The following is a 19,688-nucleotide window of genomic DNA, read 5'->3' as shown; positions in this document are numbered from 1 at the left end:
GATGATACTAATGCAGAAATACTTATAAGCTTTACCAAAGATCCAAACTTTGCCCTTTTCCACTGTGCCAGCTGTTAGATTTTTCCTGGTCTGCTCAGTAACACTTCCTTCTTCCAGTACATGCTGCTTTTTTTTTCTAACCTTTGCTTATTTTTCCTTTACACAGAAAAGAAGTCAGACCAGATGCTACTCATTTGGGGGGTGGGGGGGCAATTACTATTATGTTAACAGTGTTGAATTTTCCTGGACCTGCAGTGCTGATGTTCAAGCCCTTCAGTACCTAACAATTGTTACTTTTGGATAATGTATTGGAGCTGAGGCAATCCACAGAAAAACGAAGTGCCATTCTGGTTTATGCAAGACAGTGTCAACAAGCTACAAACAACTATGCTTTAAGACTGCTTAATAGAGATTGGTTTACCAGATCAGAGGATAGAATTGAATCATAAATGTATTCACTTAAATATCTAGTAATATCAAAGCCGTGGTATACCAAAACAAAAAGAAGCTTAGGTTGAAGTGGTGGCAGTGCAGTAGCGTGAAAGCAATGGCTTCACACATTACAAGCTTATCAAAGCCTGTACCACAACTGATTTTAAATAGAAAGAAATTAAGATAATTCCAAAGAAGACATCTCATATGGTCTTCTCACATCTCTCACCTTCACCTCCCTCTACAGTCTTAGCCTTCACTGATTATGGGGATTTTTGCATGCTGTTTAGAGGTAGTGAATTTTTTGTCTCTCAAAAATATGCTGCCAGAACAGGAAGGATGATTCAGTATCAGAGACAAGGATGTACTGCCAGAACAAGGAGGAAAATTAGAGACTAGTTACAGCACTCTTCCATTCAAGAGATAACAGAAAGGCCTAAGTTAATAACAGACATTTGAAAGAATTTAGCTGTTGAAACAGAGTAAATTATTTGACCTAACATGACCGGAAAGCTTTAAAAAGATTTTTTTTTTCTTTTTCAGAATTATAGAGCAAGTCTGTATTGGGACATGAAAATGTTCATCCTTAATAGTCCCATGGTGCCAGCTCTTCTGTTCATGGGCAGTTTGTTTCCAGGTAGGTATCCTCTTCAAACTTCCTCAGAGCTGATTGGTAGCAAAGACTGTAATGCTAAAAGAACTTGCATAGATCTAGTAACTCCAACCTGGAACACTACCTAACAGTAATGAGCTGCACAGTTAACTAATTCAAATTCCCTTAGGATGTAAGGCTGTTCTCTTCCATTTCCTAGGTAGGAGTTGTATTAGATCCATGAAAACAGTACTCTTAACATGTGAACCAGAGCCACACAGGTATGAGATGAAATACTGTTGGGAGAATACCATGTTGGACACTGGAAGCCCACATGTTCAAACTGAAGTTGCTGTTCTACTTCCAGGGTTGAATCACAGGTGTGGAAAAAATGCAGTTAGATTTGAGGTCTCTGTTTCAGTCACTCTGAGCATTGCCTTTCTAAGGTCTTGGCTTTCAAATAAGGCTAATACCTAGTATGACTCTCACCTGCTACAACGTCCTGAAGCAGAACAATATCTGAGAGAATGTTTTTTTGAGCAAAACCAGTAATTAAAGTTTACTAGTCAAGTTATTTTTCAAAGCATTTTCTGATTTTCTAGCTATTAATTAAAACTTTATAGAATCATTTAGATTGGATGAGACCTTTAAGATCAAGTCTAGTTGTTAACCTAGTACTGAAGTCCAACAGTAATTATCCATGTCCCTAAGCACCATTTACACATCTAAATACCTTCAGGAATGGTGACTCTAGCTAACTAATAGCTAATACAAGAGTGGCCCTAGGCATTAAATGAGAGATACCTCTCAATTAGTGGATTCTTCCAGGTCAACAACTTCCCTTCTTATCACCTGCAGTTGATCTCCCTATATTTTGTTACTATCTTTGAATGGCAGCTGCAAAGGACTCTGGTGAGCAGCTAGAACAGCCTCCTGCCTTACAGAGGACTCCTTTCACCAGCAACATTCCACCACCTCTAGCCATTCTGATCTAGTGTCACCACACTATGCTTTATAGAGGTTTTACAGAAAATTACTAACTAGAATTAGTTATTTAAAACAAGCATACAAAGCATGTGCATCTCAAAGTCAATAGAATAAATTGAGATAATGATTGCTGCTGTATTTTTTTCATGCTGAATTTGGGTAACTAAATCTGTATTTAGCCAACATGCTTTAAAATTACACGGGTGTAATTTTACTCTAGGTAAAATTTTACCACTTTAGGTGTACTGAAAGGAAGAGTTGTTTTCTGGTACTTGAGTTTGATGGTTTTTCTGTAGATGTTCAAAGTAAAAGGAGTATAAACCCGATGGAAGAAGGCTGTAGACTTCAAATGCAGACATATGTAATCTGCAGAACAGGACATTTCTGGAAGCTGAGTAGGAAATGAGGCTGCAATCCACTTTGTTTCTTGCTGCTGTGGAGGTAGACTAAAAATCCATTTAACTCACCAATTGCATAGTAGTGAGCATGTGGAAATTTGCACTTAGCGATGCATTTGGAGCATTATCGAGCTCTGCAGATTTCAGCACCACTCCTGCTGTAGTCAATACTTCTTAAGGCTCCAGCTTCTGCCATCAAAAGGCTTTAATAAAAGTTTCCATTTCTGCTTGCTGAAAAAAAGCTTGGTGTAATAAAATGAGCACTGGCTCAGAGAGAAGGAAATAAATTTTTCACTAGTGAACTAAGGAAAAAAAGTATTGAGGGACAATTTCACAAGTTAATTGCTATGTTGCTTTTTGTAATACATAATTTCCAAAAGTAATTACTCCAAGATAATTGGAGAGAACTCTGTGACTTTTAGTTGATAGTGCAGCAATGTTAGCCTTTTGCTTTAGGTCAGAAGTGAGGTTTTGAAACAAGTCTTCATTGTTCCTACTTACTGTGCTGTGGTTCACATTACAGAATAACAGGCCCTGCTAACTGACATGGGTACAGTCAATCAGCTCCATCCAGCCATGTTCTTCCATCCAAAAAGAGTGACTAATCCCAGACCACAGCAGGACTAAGACAATAACTGAGTCTGTGCTGGCCCTGGGGAGAGTTCTTTGCCCTGCCCTCAGGCAGAGCTTTGAGGGCCAAAGCAGGGTCTAATAGTCCTAGAAAAATGCCAAGTGTTTGGTCAGTCCTGAGCAAGCTGGGGGCTCATGTACATGTGGCAGGAAGAACATGGACAGAATTGCATCAACCATCTTCACCCACCCCCCAATTTTTACTGGATTTAATACTGCAGATATATCCACTCCACCATTCTTGCAGTTGTCCTAATTAGGAAGCCCACATCTTGTTCCTTCCTTGAATGTTTGGAGAGAATAGAAGTGACATCCAGTAATGGCACTGATTCAGTTACTCACTGTCTTTATCTCCGATATGCTTGATCCTGATGAAAAGCAGCCTCTCTCTGAGCATCATAGTCCAATTCTGCTTGCTTTTCCTGCTCTTTTCTTGCCTGCTTTTCAGCCTGATGAAGAAAAGGGAATAATAAAGCTTACTATTTTGTTCTCAACATCACCATCATCTAAAGCTGAGAGAGGATAAAAGCTTACAGAAGGTCTGCAGCATTCTTAGTTGATACTTGGCACTTATCATTCCTTCCCACTTCTCTCCCCTGCCATATGGCCCCAGAAAGGGTACATTAAATAGCTGAGTGAACATCAGCATTAGCTGCTGCTCGTTGGTGACCTACCCAGAAGATACAGGAGGACAGCAGTGCATGGTTGAAAAAATGTCATAATGGCACAGAACAGGATCTGATCTGTCATTGTTGATCTCTTATTACCAGCCCTCACAGTAATCCTCCCTGACTCACATGGGCCAAGTCAGCCTGGAAGAGGCTTCTGTTCTACTGCTCTAAGAGGAGGTCCATAAACCTCTGAAACGTGTATCATGCACTATCAACTTTTCAGCAGTAACCTTCTCACTCCACAAACAAGCTGCTTTTGGTCCATGGGTACAGTCTCTCTTTGGTACCTCTCCAAAATCAGCAGCTGCAGTGCATACAGGTAAAAACCAAACAAAATAAAACACATCCATCACACCCACAGCAGCCTTCCTCTTTCTCTTCTAGCGAAGATGTCTAGTACTATGGGTTTAGAAGTGTGCTCCTTTCTGAAGGGGCTGACAGGGTACAGCTTTTCTGTTTACCATTTGCTGGATCTGAATTTTCTGTACTTCCATGTTTGCATCACGTTGTCTCTGTTTCTTGGCTTTTTCCATTTCCAGGTAGATGCCATCTTCTGTCATCCACTGATTACGATCCTTCTCACCCTCTTCTTTTTCCTGTCTCTCCTTTTCCTCCTTCATCTTGATCTGTAGTTTACAAAACACACAAAAAAGTTAACCAAGGAGCTGGCCTGCTAAGCTGGAAGTGGTATCTCTCTGCAGAAGCAGCCCTGCATCAGCGCTCTGATAAGCACGGTCACTGTGGCTGGCCAGTGTCCAAGCCCAGGGTTTTCAGCAGCCCTGGCAGATGTGTGCCCAACACAGAAGGGGAAAGGGAGAGGGGGCTCCAGGAAGGTGTCAGCAGACTTGCTGAAGCCTGCTGATGCATGGCACCAGAGTCACCAACTGTGATCTGGGCCAGGCTCCTCAGTTGGACTAAGCAGTGCAGAGTTTGCACAAATTATGAAGAATTACAGAGCCTTCCAAGTCTAATTTTTTTTGAGGAGAGGATCACCACATACACTGCTTGCACCTTTCTTAAGGATTTAGTTCTAAAACTGTAGATGATAAATGAGAAGCACCTGGTGAGAACCTGCATGTGTGTCTTGACTAGAAACTATGGCATTTCCAAACACTATTCTTGCATACAAGTATATGACAGAGGAGCAAGAATAGCCCACACTTCTTACCACAGTGGCTCTGTGTTCTTCAATAGATTCAATGGCAGCCTTTTTCTTTCTTTCTTTCTCTTTGTTTTTCATTTGGTACTCAACTTCTACCTCTGCAGCTCCTCTAGCAAGACGATCATCTTCAACCTTAAATGCCTCATTCATCTGTGCAGTTAATTGTTCAAAAGCTTTGTCCTTATGCTTCTGTATCATCCTGCAGGAGAACATGAGCTACTGTAACATACCAGGACATCTGCTCAGATTAGGAGAGGCAACTGGTAACTGTTGCTTCTAACACCAGCAATCCTACTTCCACCCCCAACAGCACCAATTACTACTGGAACCGGCAGGCATTTTTTCTGCACTTTCTACTTCAGATTTTAATTACAGAAAACTTGCTTGCATCGAAGTTCTGATTTTGCTGAGAATAATGTTTGTCCCAAAATGAAATTGCAAGTTTGAATCTTAACACTGAAAATTATCCCTGGACCCACCTGTTAGTCTCTGCATGTTCTTCTCTTGTCAGATCAGCCATCATTTCTTTTCCTTTAATATAAGCCTTAATCCGATCATCATCTTTGTCTTCTTTTTGTTTCTCTTCAGCTTTAAATATTTTCTGTTCAGCTACATATTCCTGTATGGAAATGGAAAACTACTTTTATTTTCATGTAGAATGAGATTTTGGAAACATGAACTAAAACCAAATTCTAGCAAATACTTCAGGCCTAGCCTATAATAAGGAGTTCTTTATATCAGTAGAGAAGCTATAGAAGATAGAAACCCAGAGATAAAATTCTCATGATCTACTTATCACAAACTACAACAAAAGTAAAACTAGTATGTGGTTGCAGCCCCAGGCTTAGAATATCTTTATATTCTCTGCTCTACCTTCCCAGTGTCTCCAGCTGTACTGTTCCCATCCTGTATATCACTCATATGGTGCAGGCTCTGAAGGGCTCAAACACTAAGTCTGTAGAACCATCAAAATGTAAAGCATAAGGCATTTTGTAATGACTCAGAAATGGCACTTGTATAGCTTGGCAGTATGTATAGCTTTTGTTGCATATACAAGGTTGGGGGGAAATGGGGGAAAATTTGTATATTTGGGGTGAGAAGTATGAAAGGAAAAAAAGCAAGTAGGGTTTTAGCGGGAATTCTCTCCTTTTACTCCCTTACATGGCAAATGACTCATCACAGTACCTCTACTTCAGTTTCCCTGCTCAAGCAGGCATTGGCAGGGAAACAGTACATGTGGTAAGTAGGTCATCACCAAGTTTAAAAGATATTGTCATCCTCAGGCTATTCCCTCTCTCTAACAAAGAAAAATTGACTTAAAACAGAGCAAGTACATGAAACCTAAATCCAGTTCTCAAGTCAAGGACAATCTCCTTGCTGACTCTAGCAGACTTTGTCCACCGTAGACCAGTCAAAGTGTGCCACATTGCAACTTCCAAGAGGTCTTTCTCAAAAGCACAGAGGAAAGACATGGTCTGCAACTGACAGGGTAGGCATTTGATCCCATGCTGCTAAAACTGTCAGCAAAGACCCTGTTGCCCACAGGCCTCTTTATTTGTTGGCCAAGTCCAGCCATCACAGCCAAGGTGAAATATGCATTTTGAACTGTCTGCTTTCCTGCTACTTACATGATGCAGCCTCTGGCATTCACCTTTTTTCTCCTGTTCCTTTTCTTTTTCTCTCTGAATTTCCAGTTGGTACAAGTGGTGTGATCGCTGTATTTGTTCCCCTTCTCTTTTCTTTTCTTGTTTGGCCAAATCTGCCTGATCCTTGTGCTCCTTTATTCTGAATCAGAAAAGGGAAGTGAATAAATGATCTAGGGACAACATGAAGTAATAATGAACAGATACAGATTATGCACAACTACAGGCACCTTAACAGTAAAAATTCCTGACACTTTGAAGTAAAATATCAGAGATCAAAACCAGAATCAGTTTCTATAAGCTAGCTCCAAATTCTCTGGCCAAAGGTCAGTTCGTCTGAGGGTGCTAGGGAAGTCTGTACTAGCAAAAGCGAATATGACCAGTGTATGGACTCAAATATTAGATTGAATTTGATTAGCCAGTTTAATTGTTATCCCACTCCCTGTACAACCTGGGCCCTTGCCAGCAAGCAGTCTTCTAAGCAGTACACACAGCACTGTGCAAGACAAGGCTACGATGCCCATGCTAGCTGGAAGTGTGAAGGCTTCTAGGCTGGGGAAGCAGCAATAATGAGACAAGCCACATGCTCTCAGTGCCAGAATTGAGCCAGTCTCGTTGGACGTATTAGGATACACATAGCCCCTGACAGCAAGAGACGTTTCTGAAGCTGGAGAACAGTTATGGAGGAACCACAGAGTGAGGAAAGGTGACAGGTTTTCCATCCACGACGTGAGGATGTTCTGAAAGCCTCGTTCAAAAGCAGCGAGCCACGCAGCCCCGGGCATGGCACGCGGGTTAGCGCCAGAGAGCCGCCCTTCCCGCGGGCCGTGCAGCCGGGTCCCGCCCGGGCCGGGCTGGCCACGGGAAGGTTTCTAACCCAAACCGTCCCCCGCCCCACTCCCGGGGCCCCGCCGCCTGACTCACTGCGCCAGCTGCTCCTGGGCCACGGCCCGGCGGCTCAAGTAGCGGCCATGCTCCCTCTCTGCGTCCTGGCGGGCGGCGTCCGGCCCATCGCGGTCCATCGTCGGCCCTTCTTCGCCGCTTCTGCGGAGACGGAAAGTCTGCCGAGAGAGAAGGAGGGATCCTCGCCGACGGCCCGCTTCTCCCGGGAAATCGGGGCTTCTCCTGCCGCCCCGCTCAAAGGCGGTGGCCGCAGCGAGCAGTGTCCGCGGGAACGCCCCGGCGCCGAGGCGGGAGAATGGCACCGGAGTGGGCGGCGGGTGCCGTGTCGCGAGTGCTGGAGCGGCACCGCGCCCTGCCCAGCCCCGCCCCCGGGAGCTGCGGGCGGGCACTGCCCCCTGTGTCACTCCCGAGGGGAAGCAAGGAAGCCAGTCTGACCGGGAGACCAGGCCCTTCTCCGCAGCCAGTTCGTGAACAACTCCTTTCCCCGCGGCGCGCCTGTACCTGGTAAGAGGTTGAAATGGCCCCTCCGCCTGTGTCCTTCTGCTCCGGCCGCGATCCGCTCCCGCCGGTTCGCCGGCGCCGTGCAGCTCGGCCTGGCTCTGTGCGCTGCCGCGCCTCACACGAACCTTCGCCCCTCCAGGCCTGCCTGTTGCGGGGGCCTAGAGCCCTTGGCGGCCCTGGGATCTGGATGAGGAGGTCGGGCCTCCTTCTCCTTCCAGGAATTCATCCCTTGCCTTGCCTGGAAGAGACTCCTCGAGAAGGTGATTGCTGCACCTGGGAAGGACAACATCCACCTTACACCCAGCGTTTTTAGTGTAGGAGAGGTAAAGCCAGTTCTGCTTGGCCCTCACCTTGCTAGAGGTACCTTGCCTCCGGGGTAGCCTCACATCTTCCTCGAAGTCCTGTCTTTCTCCAAGGCCTGCTGCTTTCGGTAGCTAGGCTGAGGAACTTGAGGATACACCAAAGACTCACTTTCAAAACTAAAATATTGGCAACCATCCTTTTTATTTAAGGGCTTGTATTATTTTCGAGTTTGCCCAGCAGAGACTGGCAGCTGTGGAGCACAACAAAACAAAGCTTCAGGCTTCTTGGACTTTGTTTCCAGTGGGCACCTGGATAGAGGGATACCCTGTTTAAAGCCCACGGTACTGGTGGAGGAAGTCATTGCAGGAACCCCAACAGTCCAAGGCAAGGAAATGATGTCAGCATTTCACCAAAGAAACCTAAGCTTAAGGAGGGAGTTGTGTCTGTGGCTTGGGTGTTGCTGAGTAAATCTGCTGAGAAATCTGAGATACAATTTTAGATCACATCTATTTACCACAGACTGAATTGCTGTTAGTCTTTTTAAAAGAACAGCCCAACCATGTTGTATCCTGTTGATGTGCTGATTTTGTAGGCCCTATTTACAGCTATATCAGGACCTATTTGACTCTTTGGTGACCTTTTAAGGGCTGTGATCAAATCACATTAATATTTTCATGTAATAAAACTAATTTATATAATGACATTGGTTTTTCAGACATAGTTGCAAAATGCTACCAAAACGGCACACCATAACTATTCTAACTTTCACATGTTCTCTTTTTTTCTTCCACTGTTGTTGTTTTGGTTTGGTCTTTTCAATTATGGGGAATAATTAACTGCAAGTAGACTAGTGAAAAATGTGACTATTTGCCGTGGGAATTCATAGTGTAGACCTGAAAAACCTGGGACAGTGAATTTTTAGAACAATGAATATTAAAAATATAAAAGAAATAGTGCGCTTTTGGCTGGAACAGGTTACAGTGACAGTCAATTATATAACATGAATTCCTGTCTCAAGTTAAATAAACTAACATTCATGAAACACAAGCTGGGGATTTTTGAGAATATAACCACTTGTATGGCAATCTTTTATTTTTTCAAATGGGCTCCAGATTCATGGTATATATTTGATATAAATCATTTACAGTGTAACTCTGCCTGTAAGGTTCAAAAGCATATTTTTTTAACTTGAAAACAACTTCTGCCTTTCCTTGGTGGATAGTTTAAATGTTATTTCATGGTTTTGCTTCTTGAGCAGCATTACAGCTACAACAAGGTAACTGGGTCCCAACCTGGAATTATATGTTTGGAAACTAGTATTTATTTCTTATCTTCTCAGAAAAATGGCCCATGTCCAAGTCCTCTTTCACCTTTGCATGCTTTGAGAAGAGGATAAAGATGATGTGTAGTCTTGGACTCTGTTTCGATTACTTGCTTTGCATATTTCTGAAATTCATGCTTTTTAGAAAGTGCAATAGCCTCTCTCTGAGCATCATAGTCCAATTCTGCTTGCTTTTCCTGCTCTTTTCTTGCCTGCTTTTCAGCCTGATGAAGAAAAGGGAATAATAAAGCTTACTATTTTGTTCTCAACATCACCATCATCTAAAGCTGAGAGAGGATAAAAGCTTACAGAAGGTCTGCAGCATTCTTAGTTGATACTTGGCACTTACCATCCCTCCCCACATCTCTCTCCCCTGCCATATGGCCCCAGAAAGGGTACATTAAATAGCTGAGTGAACATCAGCATTAGCTGCTGCTCGTTGGTGACCTGCCCAGAAGATACAGGAAAGTAGCAGTAGAACATTTAGCACAGAACAGGACGTGATCTATCCCTGCAAACCAGCCTTGATTGGCACCAATACTCTGAAGAGGCTGGTCCCCAACACCAGCATATGCCAAGTACATGTGATTAAAAACAACCCAACAAACACAAAAAATCCAAACAAAACAGCAAACTTCCTCTCTTTCTCTTAGCAGGAGCTAGTGCTGTTGGTTTAGATGCATGCTTCTTTCTGAAGGGATTAACAGGGTACAGCTCTTCTATTTACCATTTGCTGGATCTGAATTTTCTGTACTTCTCTGTTTGCCTCGTGTCGTCCATGTTTTTTGGTGTTTTCCATTTCCTGGTAGATGCGAGCATTTTCCATTAACACATCACGTTCTTTTTCAGCCTCTTCTTTTTCCTGTCTCTCCTTTTCCTCCTTCATCTTGATCTGTAGTTTACAAAACACACAAAAAAGTTAACCAAGGAGCTGGCCTGCTAAGCTGGAAGTGGTATCTCTCTGCAGAAGCAGCCCTGTATCAGCGCTCTGATAAGCACGGTCACTGTGGCTGGCCAGTGTCCAAGCCCAGGGTTTTCAGCAGCCCTGGCAGATGTGTGCCCAACACAGAAGGGGAAAGGGAGAGGGGGCTCCAGGAAGGTGTCAGCAGACTTGCTGAAGCCTGCTGATGCATGGCACCAGAGTCACCAACTGTGATCTGGGCCAGGCTCCTTGGCTGGAGGAAGCAGAAGTAAGATCAGCCCAAATTTCTTACCACAGTGGCTCTGTGTTCAGCAATAGATTCAAGGGCAGCCTTTTGTTTTGCTTCTTTCTCTTTGCGGCTTTTTTCTTGTTCAGCTTCTATTCTTGCAACATCTCTAGCCAGTCGAACACCTTCCATCTTTAATCCCTCACCCATGTGTTCAGCTAATCGACGAATCATTTTGTCTTGTCGTTCCTGTGCTAGTCTGCAGAAGAACATGAGCTTCCGTAACATACCAGGGCAACACACCTGGGTCTACCTGAAGGTACCAAACTCAGCAATCCTGCTTCTAGAGTTCCCTCCTCTTGCCACACAGGCTGGCCCACCCACCCAACTCATGATCTCCTGTTCCTCCTGTTTTGTTTATTTTTATATAATCTGATTTAGCAAATAAATGTTCCCTGTATTCTTGTATCACTAGTTTCTGTTGCAATAATGAGCTGAATCACTCAGTAAGGATTCCACCTAGCATCTTGCCATCAGGAGAGGAATGTTGGAAGTATTGGCCAGAAGCTGGAAGGGAAGAAAACTCTTAGATTGACTCAGTGGTATCATCATGTTGTACCCTCAATGTTAAATTGATAAAATATCTCCCCTTAATAAGACCATGAGGTAGTTAATTAATGTATGTGCCTTGTTAAGAAGTCAAATAATTTTTCTTGATCTGTCTCAGAGAAATACAGCTATTGTCATAAATATTTTCATCAAGGATCTTAATTGTCTTTAATTGTTGAGGAGTTGGAGGTTGGGCAGGCCATATGGAAAATCACTTTTCTCAATACACTGGTGCAAAGCTTTGCACTTTCATAAGCCTCTGTACTTTGAAGGGTGGAGAGATTGCTCCCTCACACTCTTACTAAGGAACCTGTGAAAAAATTTCCTTTTTCTCCTGAATTCCCTGCTTTCCCTATCAGTAGAATTTAGAATAACTTTTTAGAACAACTGTTGATTGTGTTACATCATTAGTCTGAATGATCTGAGAACAATTACAGTATAATTTTTAGATAATTTATAATTTATACCCTAGCATTGTACCTACCTACGCATTTCAGCTTCTTTCTTTTTTCTCATATTGGCAATAATTTCCTTTGCTTTAAAATGAGCTTTGATCCGATCATCTTCTTCCATTTGTTTTTGTTCCTCTATTGCTTTGATTATTTTCTGGTCATTTACATACTCCTGTATGGGCAAAATTTTCCTGATGTAACAGATGACATGTAGAATATCTGGACCTGGGGTAGCAGCTTACAGGAATCACACCCTATTCCCCCCCCTCAAGTTTCTTTCAAAAACAGAAGAGAGGAAAGGGATTCTCAGGAAAGGAGAGAGAAGACAGGAAAGGGATGCTTCCACTTACTTCTGCCTCCCTATTCAGACATGCATCAAGAGGAAGTAGATGTGAGGATGGGGAAAAGGAATTGAGCATCAAACAGCTGCTTCTCAGGTCCATTGCACAAAAAAATTGCTGTGAGATGCAGAGAACATTGTTCCATGCTCCCACTGACACACATGGGCAACAGGGACAGTGAGTGGCAGGGGACTGTCCAACCACCACACACAGATCATTCTGCTCCTGGCCTCACCTCATCCAAAACTATCCCAGTCTAAGAGCTTAATCCAAAACACAGCTGAAGAGGAGGTTTCTATACCTCTATGTAAAAAAACAACTGTCTTTTGCATGCTAGCCAGAACTGTTGTGAGGCACTTCTTGTTTGTACTTAGTAGGATGCCTTTAAAGATGAAATGAGATGGCAGCAGGTCTTGGCTAAATTCCTAAACCTCTCCAATCATAAAGTGAAGTTCAACAGATACATTCTGTCTCTGTCTAGTCCCTCTTTCTAACAAAGAAAAATGGGCTTAAAACAGCAGGAATGTGAAACTTAAATCCAGTTCTCAAGTCAAGGAGATATTCCATGATGTCTACAGCCAAATCTTTAACCATAAACCAGTCAAAGCATCAAGTGCCAACATCTCTTCAGACAACAGGAGTGGCCTCCAAGAGGTCTTTCTCAAAAGCACAGAGGAAAGACATGGCCTGCAACTGGCAGGGTAGGCATTTGATCCATGCTACTAAAGCTCTCAGCAAACCCCCTGTTGCCAGTAGACCCCTGTATTTGTGGGCTGAGTCCAGCCATCACAGCCGAGATGAAACAAGCATTTTGAACTGTCTGCTTTGCTGCTACTTACGTGATACAGCCTCCTGCGTTCAACTTTTTCCTCGTGTTTCTTTTCTTCTTTTCTCTGAATTTCCAGTTGGTACAGTTGGATCGATCTCTGTATTTCTTCTTCTTCTCTTTTGTTTTCTTGTTTGGCCAGATCTGCCTGATGCTCACGCTCTTTTATTCTGAATTGGAAAAAGGTGAATAAATGGTCTAGGAACTGCATGAAGTAATGAACTGCAGAACCATAGGTACCTTGCAGTAAGGAATATGATACTTTGAGTTGAAGGTAGGTAGAATATCAGAGGTGAATAACAGCATGACTGTTGGTAATGGTAGCCCTGGTAGAAACGAGTTACATGGTATGCTCACAGTTAGCAGTCTCGTGGTGACAGTTTTTAGCTGGATGACTCATTAGCACCACTGCATTGGTAACACTCTGGCCTATATCTGCAGCATCCTTGGAGAACAAGATTTCCCAGTATGACCCACCATACCTGTGTTCCTTCCAGGCATGCAGGCAGCAGCTTAAGCTGGTAGTGTTCTGTACTAAGTTCTGCAAGGATTCATGTGTTGTGCCTGGATTATGTAAGACCAGACTGTGAACCCTTCCTCTGCCTCGGGAAATTTGATTCCTCTATCAGACCACCAGGGCCAGTCCTATAAATACCACCAGGGACCCCTCTGTAATATTTACAGAAGAGCTGAGAGAAGGAATAGAAGTGACAGTAATGCCTTCTCTTGTTGTGCAGTCTGGAAGCTTGTTATGGGTAAATGGAAAATCTAATTTAACCTTTTCCTTGTCTGGAACAAAAACTAAGAAATACACCTAAAATTCATTAACAACATATGGATAATGAATTGACTAAAACCTGCTGATGTTTGCCAGAGGCGATTTTGCATGCAGATTGTTGGCAACTAAAAAGGCATATAGCTTTTCCATTTTGGGCAAGATCTCCTGTGATCTTCCTTTAAAAGAGTGGCATTTGTCAATCAAATTATTAGTAAGTTTCTGTAAAAACCTCATAGAATGTATTTTTAGAAGAGTTTAAGTAAATAATGAAGTAGGGTTGTTTTTAACTATTACTTACTGTTCTAGCTGATCTTTGCGTAGTGCCTGTTGATTCATATAATGCTGATGTGCTTTTTCTTGCTCGCTGAGAATGTATTCTTTAAATTGACGTTGCCCTTCTTCATAATCCTTCTTTTTGCTGTCAACTAATCTGGACTTTTGAAATTCAACTTGAGCATCTCTTTCTTTTAGGACCTTAGTAAGTAGAAGTGCACTCTGCAAGAGAACATTTAAAGTCATTTTCATGTTCAGAAGTCTTTAAAGACATTCAGTACAATTTCAATTTTAAAAATATAAGTTGTCAACAAACATGGAACTGTCTCATTCTGTCATCTTGATAATCTAGGTAGGTTTTTACACGATCGATAACTTCCTTCCGTTTTGCTGCTTGAAACTGTGCTTCTTCTAAATCAAGTAACTTTCTTTCTTCTTCTTCCTTTTCTTCACGTAATTTTTTGGCTTGAAGTTTCTGTTGTATCAGGCTCTACAGTGCAGACAAAATTAGAAATCACATTTAAATTTTGGATTGGTTTTTTATTTTGCACTTTAGCTTTAAGTAAAAAAAGTAAATGTTTATGTTAGATATTAAATGCATTTAAATAGCATTTAGTTAAAATACATATTCAAAAGCAAATGTTAAACAAAGGGAGTACACCAAGAAATGTTACTATGAGTGGTTTTGTATATATAAAAGTGACTACCCTTGTTTACAAATGTACTTACCACAGTGGCATTGGGTGGGTCTTTTCCAGCAGCTTTGGAGTCCAAGTGCACTTCTTCCTGTTCTTTCTTCTCATCAATGTGTGCTGCTTCTCTAGTGCTGCCCTGAATCCTTTCCCATTCTTCTTTTGGGAATACAATTACCTGACGAAGATCTGCTTCATTTGGAAGGAAATACTCATCTAGAACATTATTTTCTTTCAAATGATGTGCTGTGCAGAGGGAAGAAAAAATAAAAGGTTACTTGATATCAGAAAATCCAATAATCAAATGTGTATCAGGATTTGAATTCTCTCATGGTAACAATACTAAGTTATCCTTAGGATTAGTTAGTCCCCCATCCGCAAACCCCAGAGCTAAGATAGGGTATCTGTATCTGTAGTCTACCTGTGACCAGTGGATGTCCGTGGACGGTGGCACTGACTGACTGGACTGTTTGTATGTCCCCTTGCCTGTTTGTGTGTATGTGTGGGTTTGGCTTGTAGTAACACACTTCCCAGGCAGGACTTGGGCATGATTCTTAGAACAGCAGGGAGCAGGGACCATTCCCAAAATGAAAGGGAGAATATTGGTAAAGCCATTCTACTGGCTGGATGAGGCAGCAATTTGGGCACGGACTGTGCTTTACTACCCTTGTCCTGCACACTCATCATATTTACTGAAATCAATCTGTTGTTGAACAGTTTCTTGATTTGTTGGCAAGACTAGCATTTCTGTGTTGCCTTAGGCTTACATACACGTGTGCAGGCATAAATGCGGCTTTTCTAGGTGATGTCTAGGTTTTGTGAAAAGCTCTTTCAAGTGTCACCACTATTTTTGAAGGGAATGGCACTCTGTACAGAGTGGCGTCCTGTAGAAATTGTCTGTTTGTGTGATTTGCAGTAGAATGACGCGCCGTGTCTGAAAGGTAAGGAGGCTTTCTCTTAGCGTGACACCGGTATCAAAGTCTGTTTTCCAGATGCCGTTGCTGACCAGTCTCCCGACAGGGACCAGACCTGATCCTCTCCCTCTGTCCTAGGTGAAGACAGCCTTGCCAGAAGTAAAGGCGCACTGATGCCGCGGCGCCCTGCAGGCAGGAAACTGCCAAGCCCCGCGTTCTTCCCCAGCTGCTGCCCTTGGAGGTTACCGGACCTGCGCTGCGTTCAGGTCAGTTCTCTCCACTCAGTTCCTAGGGAGAAACAGCCCCTCTCGCCGTTTGCAGCTGGGGGATCTTTGGGGAAGTCACGCTGGGCACCCGTAGGGCCCCCCCGGAGCCGTGCGGCCGCGGGCTCGGCGCTGCCCTCCCGCCGGGTCCCGCTGCCCGCGGGGCAGCCACACTCACGGGCGCCGCGCCGCCGCCGCCGCGCTGCCGCCGCCATCTTCCCGGGCCGCGGGGCCGTTGCCGGGCGACCGGGCCGCGCGCGGTCACGTGACGGCGCGGGCGGAGCGCGCGGGGGCGGCCCCGGGCCCGGCGGCGCTGCCCCTTCCCCTCACGGGCCCGGCCCCGGCCCCTCGGCGGCTGCGCCGCGGGTACGGCCCCGCCGGCGGAGCTGCTCTGCTGTGGGGGCACTGGCTGCGGGCCCGGGGCTGGGCTGGCCTGCTCGTCAGGGGTCGGCAGATTTAGCTTCGCAAATGGCTGCATTTCGTTTCGTTGGCTGCTTTGATTAGTGCGGCCTTCTTGGAGGAGCAGGCTCCATCTGTTCGGTGGACGTTTCCTTTTGAAATACCTATTGAGACGTTTTGCCAGGAGAATCCCAGTTTGGTTGCATTGGCAAATGCTGATGGAGGAATTAGTATCTGCTCAAACTGATGGCGTGAGTACCGGAAGATTGGTGCTGTGTTAGCAAGTATTAGTAACTGGAGCATGAATTTAGATACTGTCACAGTAATTATTTTAAACAGAAGTTGGACACTGAACTTTGGCTTTTACAGACTGCATTTTTAGCTGCAGCATAACTTCCCATCATGGTAGTGGCTATAAATAGTTTATTTTGTTCAGATATTTTCTTCCAGAATTTTTCTCTTCTGAGCATAAGTTCAGGGTAGGAATATAGTACTTGTCTTTATATAAATAATTTTCTTTTTTGTCTGTTTTGGAAACTATTTTCTCACAGCTATGAAATTTCTGTTGGTTTTTGATTTTGACCATACAATCATAGATGAAAATAGTGACACCTGGATTGTGAGATGTGCTCCTGAGAGAAAACTTCCTAATGGATTAAGAAACTCTTACCAACCAGGACACTGGACAGAATATATGGGCAGAGTCTTTGTCTACTTGGGAGACAATGGTGTCAAAGAAGATGAGATGAAAAGAACTATGACAACAATTCCTTTCACTGCGGGAATGATAGATCTTCTGGGATTTATTGGCGAGAACAAAGAGTTGTTTGATTGTATAATTGTTTCAGATTCTAATACAGTATTTATTGACTGGATTTTGAAAGCTTCTGACTTCCATAAAGTGTTTGATGAAGTGTTTACAAACCCTGCAGCATTCAGCAGTACTGGCTATCTTACTGTACAGCACTTCCATGCTCATCATTGTGCAAAGTGCCCTAAAAACCTTTGCAAAAGGAAAGTTTTAAAAGAATTTCTAGATAAACAGTTGGAGCGAGGAGTAAGTTATACACAAATTGTATATATAGGTGATGGTGGGAATGACTTATGTCCAGTAATGTTTTTGAAGAAGAATGACATTGCTATGCCCAGGCAGGGGTATACCTTGGAGAAAAAGATTTCTCAACTGGCCCAAAGTGTCAGTCCTGTACAGTGTTCTGTTCTGGTTTGGTCATCTGCAACTGACATTATGTCTTACCTGAAACTACTTATAAAGGAATGATTCAAATTATAAACGAAAACTGATGCAGTTACATTTTAACTTCCTGGGACAGAAAAACTGCATGCATATAACAGCTCAAAATTGAAAAATTGGGCTATTATCTGAAAGAATTTTTTTTTTACATACAACATAAAACTGTTCATGTTCAATCCTGGTAATAATGGGAAAGTGAAGTAAAAACAGCCTTCTAACATAGTTCCAGATCTCCAGATAAGTGGAGAAGAGGGCTTAGGACAGGACTTGTCACTATTTTTAGTCTAGTCCCTCCCCTGCAACCCTTTACCAACTTTATAACTGACCTTTGCAGTCCCACACACTTAGGGGAAGGAGTAGGATTACTGCTCAAAAGAATGAAATTCTTTACTTGGAAAACATTAGGTGCCAGGAGCATGGTTCTGGAGCTGTTGGCTTTTATACTTCTTTGATCTGATGGCAAATTATTTGCTTGTAATCTTGTTTAATCCAAAGATGCATTTATATTTTCAATCCACTAAATATTTTACCAAACAAAATTACTTTTTAACAGTTTGTATTATCTTGTATTGTAAAGACAATAAAAGTTGCTGTCACTGACAAATGCAAAACAACTAGTTTGTGTCATGTATTCTGCTGGGCCTGTGTGTCTTTAGGCACCTGTTGTTGTAAGGGCCTGGAGAGAGTAGACACAAGTGTAGGTGTCAGCCTTTGGCCTGTCAGACCCTTTCTCTTCTGGAAAGCTGTAAGGATGTTGCTCTTTTATTTGAAGTCTCTCTCCCATTCTGACTACTGCCCTGACAATGTGCTGCTGCCACTCTGTACAGAGCTCACAGTGGTTTGATCTTCCATGCTGACAGCTCTGAGTCAGCCAAATGCCTTTTTCCTCCTTGGTTTCTGCTGCAGTGCAGAGGCCCATAGAATGGTACATACATATACGTGTTTACACTGATTTTACCTATTCATTCTCAACTATATCTATAGTACGATCTCTTACAGGCTGGAAGGAAACATCTATGTCCATTTTAACTTTTAAACAGAATTGTTCTGTCGAAGTAGTTTTAAAGAATCGTTTATGAACATGGAGTCTTTCTCTTCACCACTGACAATGAGCCCCAAGTGTTGGACTGTGCATATAAAGGCATTAAAAATAAGTCACATTAAAGTTAATGTGTTTTCATGCCAAATGTTTTGAGTTCTTATATCCCAGAAAAGGTTCAAAATGATGATGTAGTCTGCTATTAAACTGAGGTCACTTTTAGCTTAAGTGCTTTAATAACAGAGATCAGTCCAACTTCCACAGCACTTCAGCTGTAGATGACTGAGGTGTAGCTCAGCAGCCTGCAGTTGCCGTATCTGTCTTCCTTTGTTTTCTGTGCAACATTATTCTCATTTTCTCACAGACATTTAATGATGTCACTACTTTCTTTTTCCTTAATTGAAGATTTTTGAGTGGTCTTGCCTGTTTTCAGGCTGATAGTTTATATAAATTTCCTTTGTGTACTTGCTTCCTTGCCTCACCTGTTTTACTGTATTTTAGATGGTTGCTTTGAGCAGTCTGTTGCCTAAGATGTCCAAAGTAATAGAGTTCTCAGGAGCCTTGTTTTAGTGATGGATATTTGATAGCTGTCTGAGATGTTCATATTTGGGATCTTGCCCTGTTGTCTTGTGCAAGGGCACAAAGATATCTAAGGACTGGTGGGTCTCAGGTTGTGGCAGGTTTAAATTGTCTGGTTTACAGGTCATACAAAAGAATGGTTATGTCTCTTGCACAGGGCAATTTCATATGTTACTTTGGAGTTTAAGTTGTTGCCACTGTTTAACCCCAGCTGGCAACTAAGTAGAGCTGCTTGTGCACTCTATCCCCCCTGCTCAGTGGGGAGGAGAATTGGGGAAAAAAAATTAAACCTCGTTGGTTGAGAGGAGAACAGTTTAATAATTGAAACAAAATAAAATATAGTAGTACTAAATGATTATGATGATTGTATTGAAAAGGAGAGAGAAAGGAATGAAGTCCAGGAGAAACAAGTGATGTACAGTACACTGCTCACCACCTGCTGATCGATGCCCAGCCCATCCCTGAGCAGTGATCGGCCCCTCCTGGCCAACTCCCCCCAGTTTCTGCACTGAGTGTCACCTCCCACGCTATGGAATATCCCTTTGGCCGGTCCGGGTCAGCTGTCCTGGCCATGCTCCCC

The 19,688-nt window shown here is 43.1% G+C and overlaps 3 protein-coding genes across 8 annotated transcripts; 1 reads left to right on the top strand and 2 right to left on the bottom strand.

Annotated features, from left to right (window-relative positions):
* Positions 1-1,668: 1,668 nt before the first annotated feature.
* LOC309575258 (cilia- and flagella- associated protein 210-like) lies at positions 1,669-8,145 on the bottom strand (the record flags this gene model as incomplete). The annotated part of the gene is made up of 7 exons (XM_082285589.1): positions 1,669-3,488; positions 4,172-4,336; positions 4,879-5,071; positions 5,352-5,491; positions 6,501-6,657; positions 7,440-7,919; positions 8,045-8,145. 7 exons carry the CDS (start codon positions 8,143-8,145, stop codon positions 3,387-3,389), a joined length of 1,338 nt encoding a protein of 445 aa, XP_082141715.1. The 3' UTR covers positions 1,669-3,386.
* PHOSPHO2 (phosphatase, orphan 2) lies at positions 7,786-18,098 on the top strand. Of its 6 annotated transcripts, none has more exons than XM_082285342.1 (4): positions 7,802-7,922; positions 8,059-8,179; positions 15,715-15,842; positions 16,790-18,098. In XM_082285342.1, exon 4 carries the CDS (start codon positions 16,792-16,794, stop codon positions 17,515-17,517), a length of 726 nt encoding a protein of 241 aa, XP_082141468.1. In that variant the 5' UTR covers positions 7,802-7,922; positions 8,059-8,179; positions 15,715-15,842; positions 16,790-16,791; the 3' UTR covers positions 17,518-18,098. The 6 variants fall into 6 exon arrangements, with proteins under 6 accessions (XP_082141465.1, XP_082141468.1, XP_082141467.1 ...); XM_082285341.1 differs by having other exon boundaries at positions 8,059-8,242; XM_082285339.1 differs by lacking the exon at positions 8,059-8,179 and having other exon boundaries at positions 7,786-7,922.
* Positions 8,252-16,054, bottom strand: CFAP210 (cilia and flagella associated protein 210; the record flags this gene model as incomplete). The annotated part of the gene is made up of 9 exons (XM_082285338.1): positions 8,252-9,767; positions 10,271-10,435; positions 10,758-10,950; positions 11,785-11,924; positions 12,933-13,089; positions 13,996-14,192; positions 14,287-14,460; positions 14,700-14,908; positions 16,018-16,054. The coding sequence occupies 9 exons, from the start codon at positions 16,052-16,054 to the stop codon at positions 9,558-9,560; spliced, it is 1,482 nt and encodes a 493-aa protein (XP_082141464.1). The 3' UTR covers positions 8,252-9,557.
* Positions 18,099-19,688: the final 1,590 nt, after the last annotated feature.

The sequence above is a fragment of the Coloeus monedula genome, assembly GCF_965178545.1.
Source record: "Coloeus monedula genome assembly, chromosome: 7".
In the NCBI taxonomy this organism is placed as follows: domain Eukaryota; kingdom Metazoa; phylum Chordata; class Aves; order Passeriformes; family Corvidae; genus Coloeus; species Coloeus monedula.
This window is presented reverse-complemented; position numbering and strand designations above follow the sequence as displayed.

Excerpts from the sequence above, each read along its gene's own strand:
- PHOSPHO2 (XM_082285339.1), top strand. The coding sequence starts at position 16,792 with ATGAAATTTCTGTTGGTTTTTGATTTTGACCATACAATCATAGATGAA.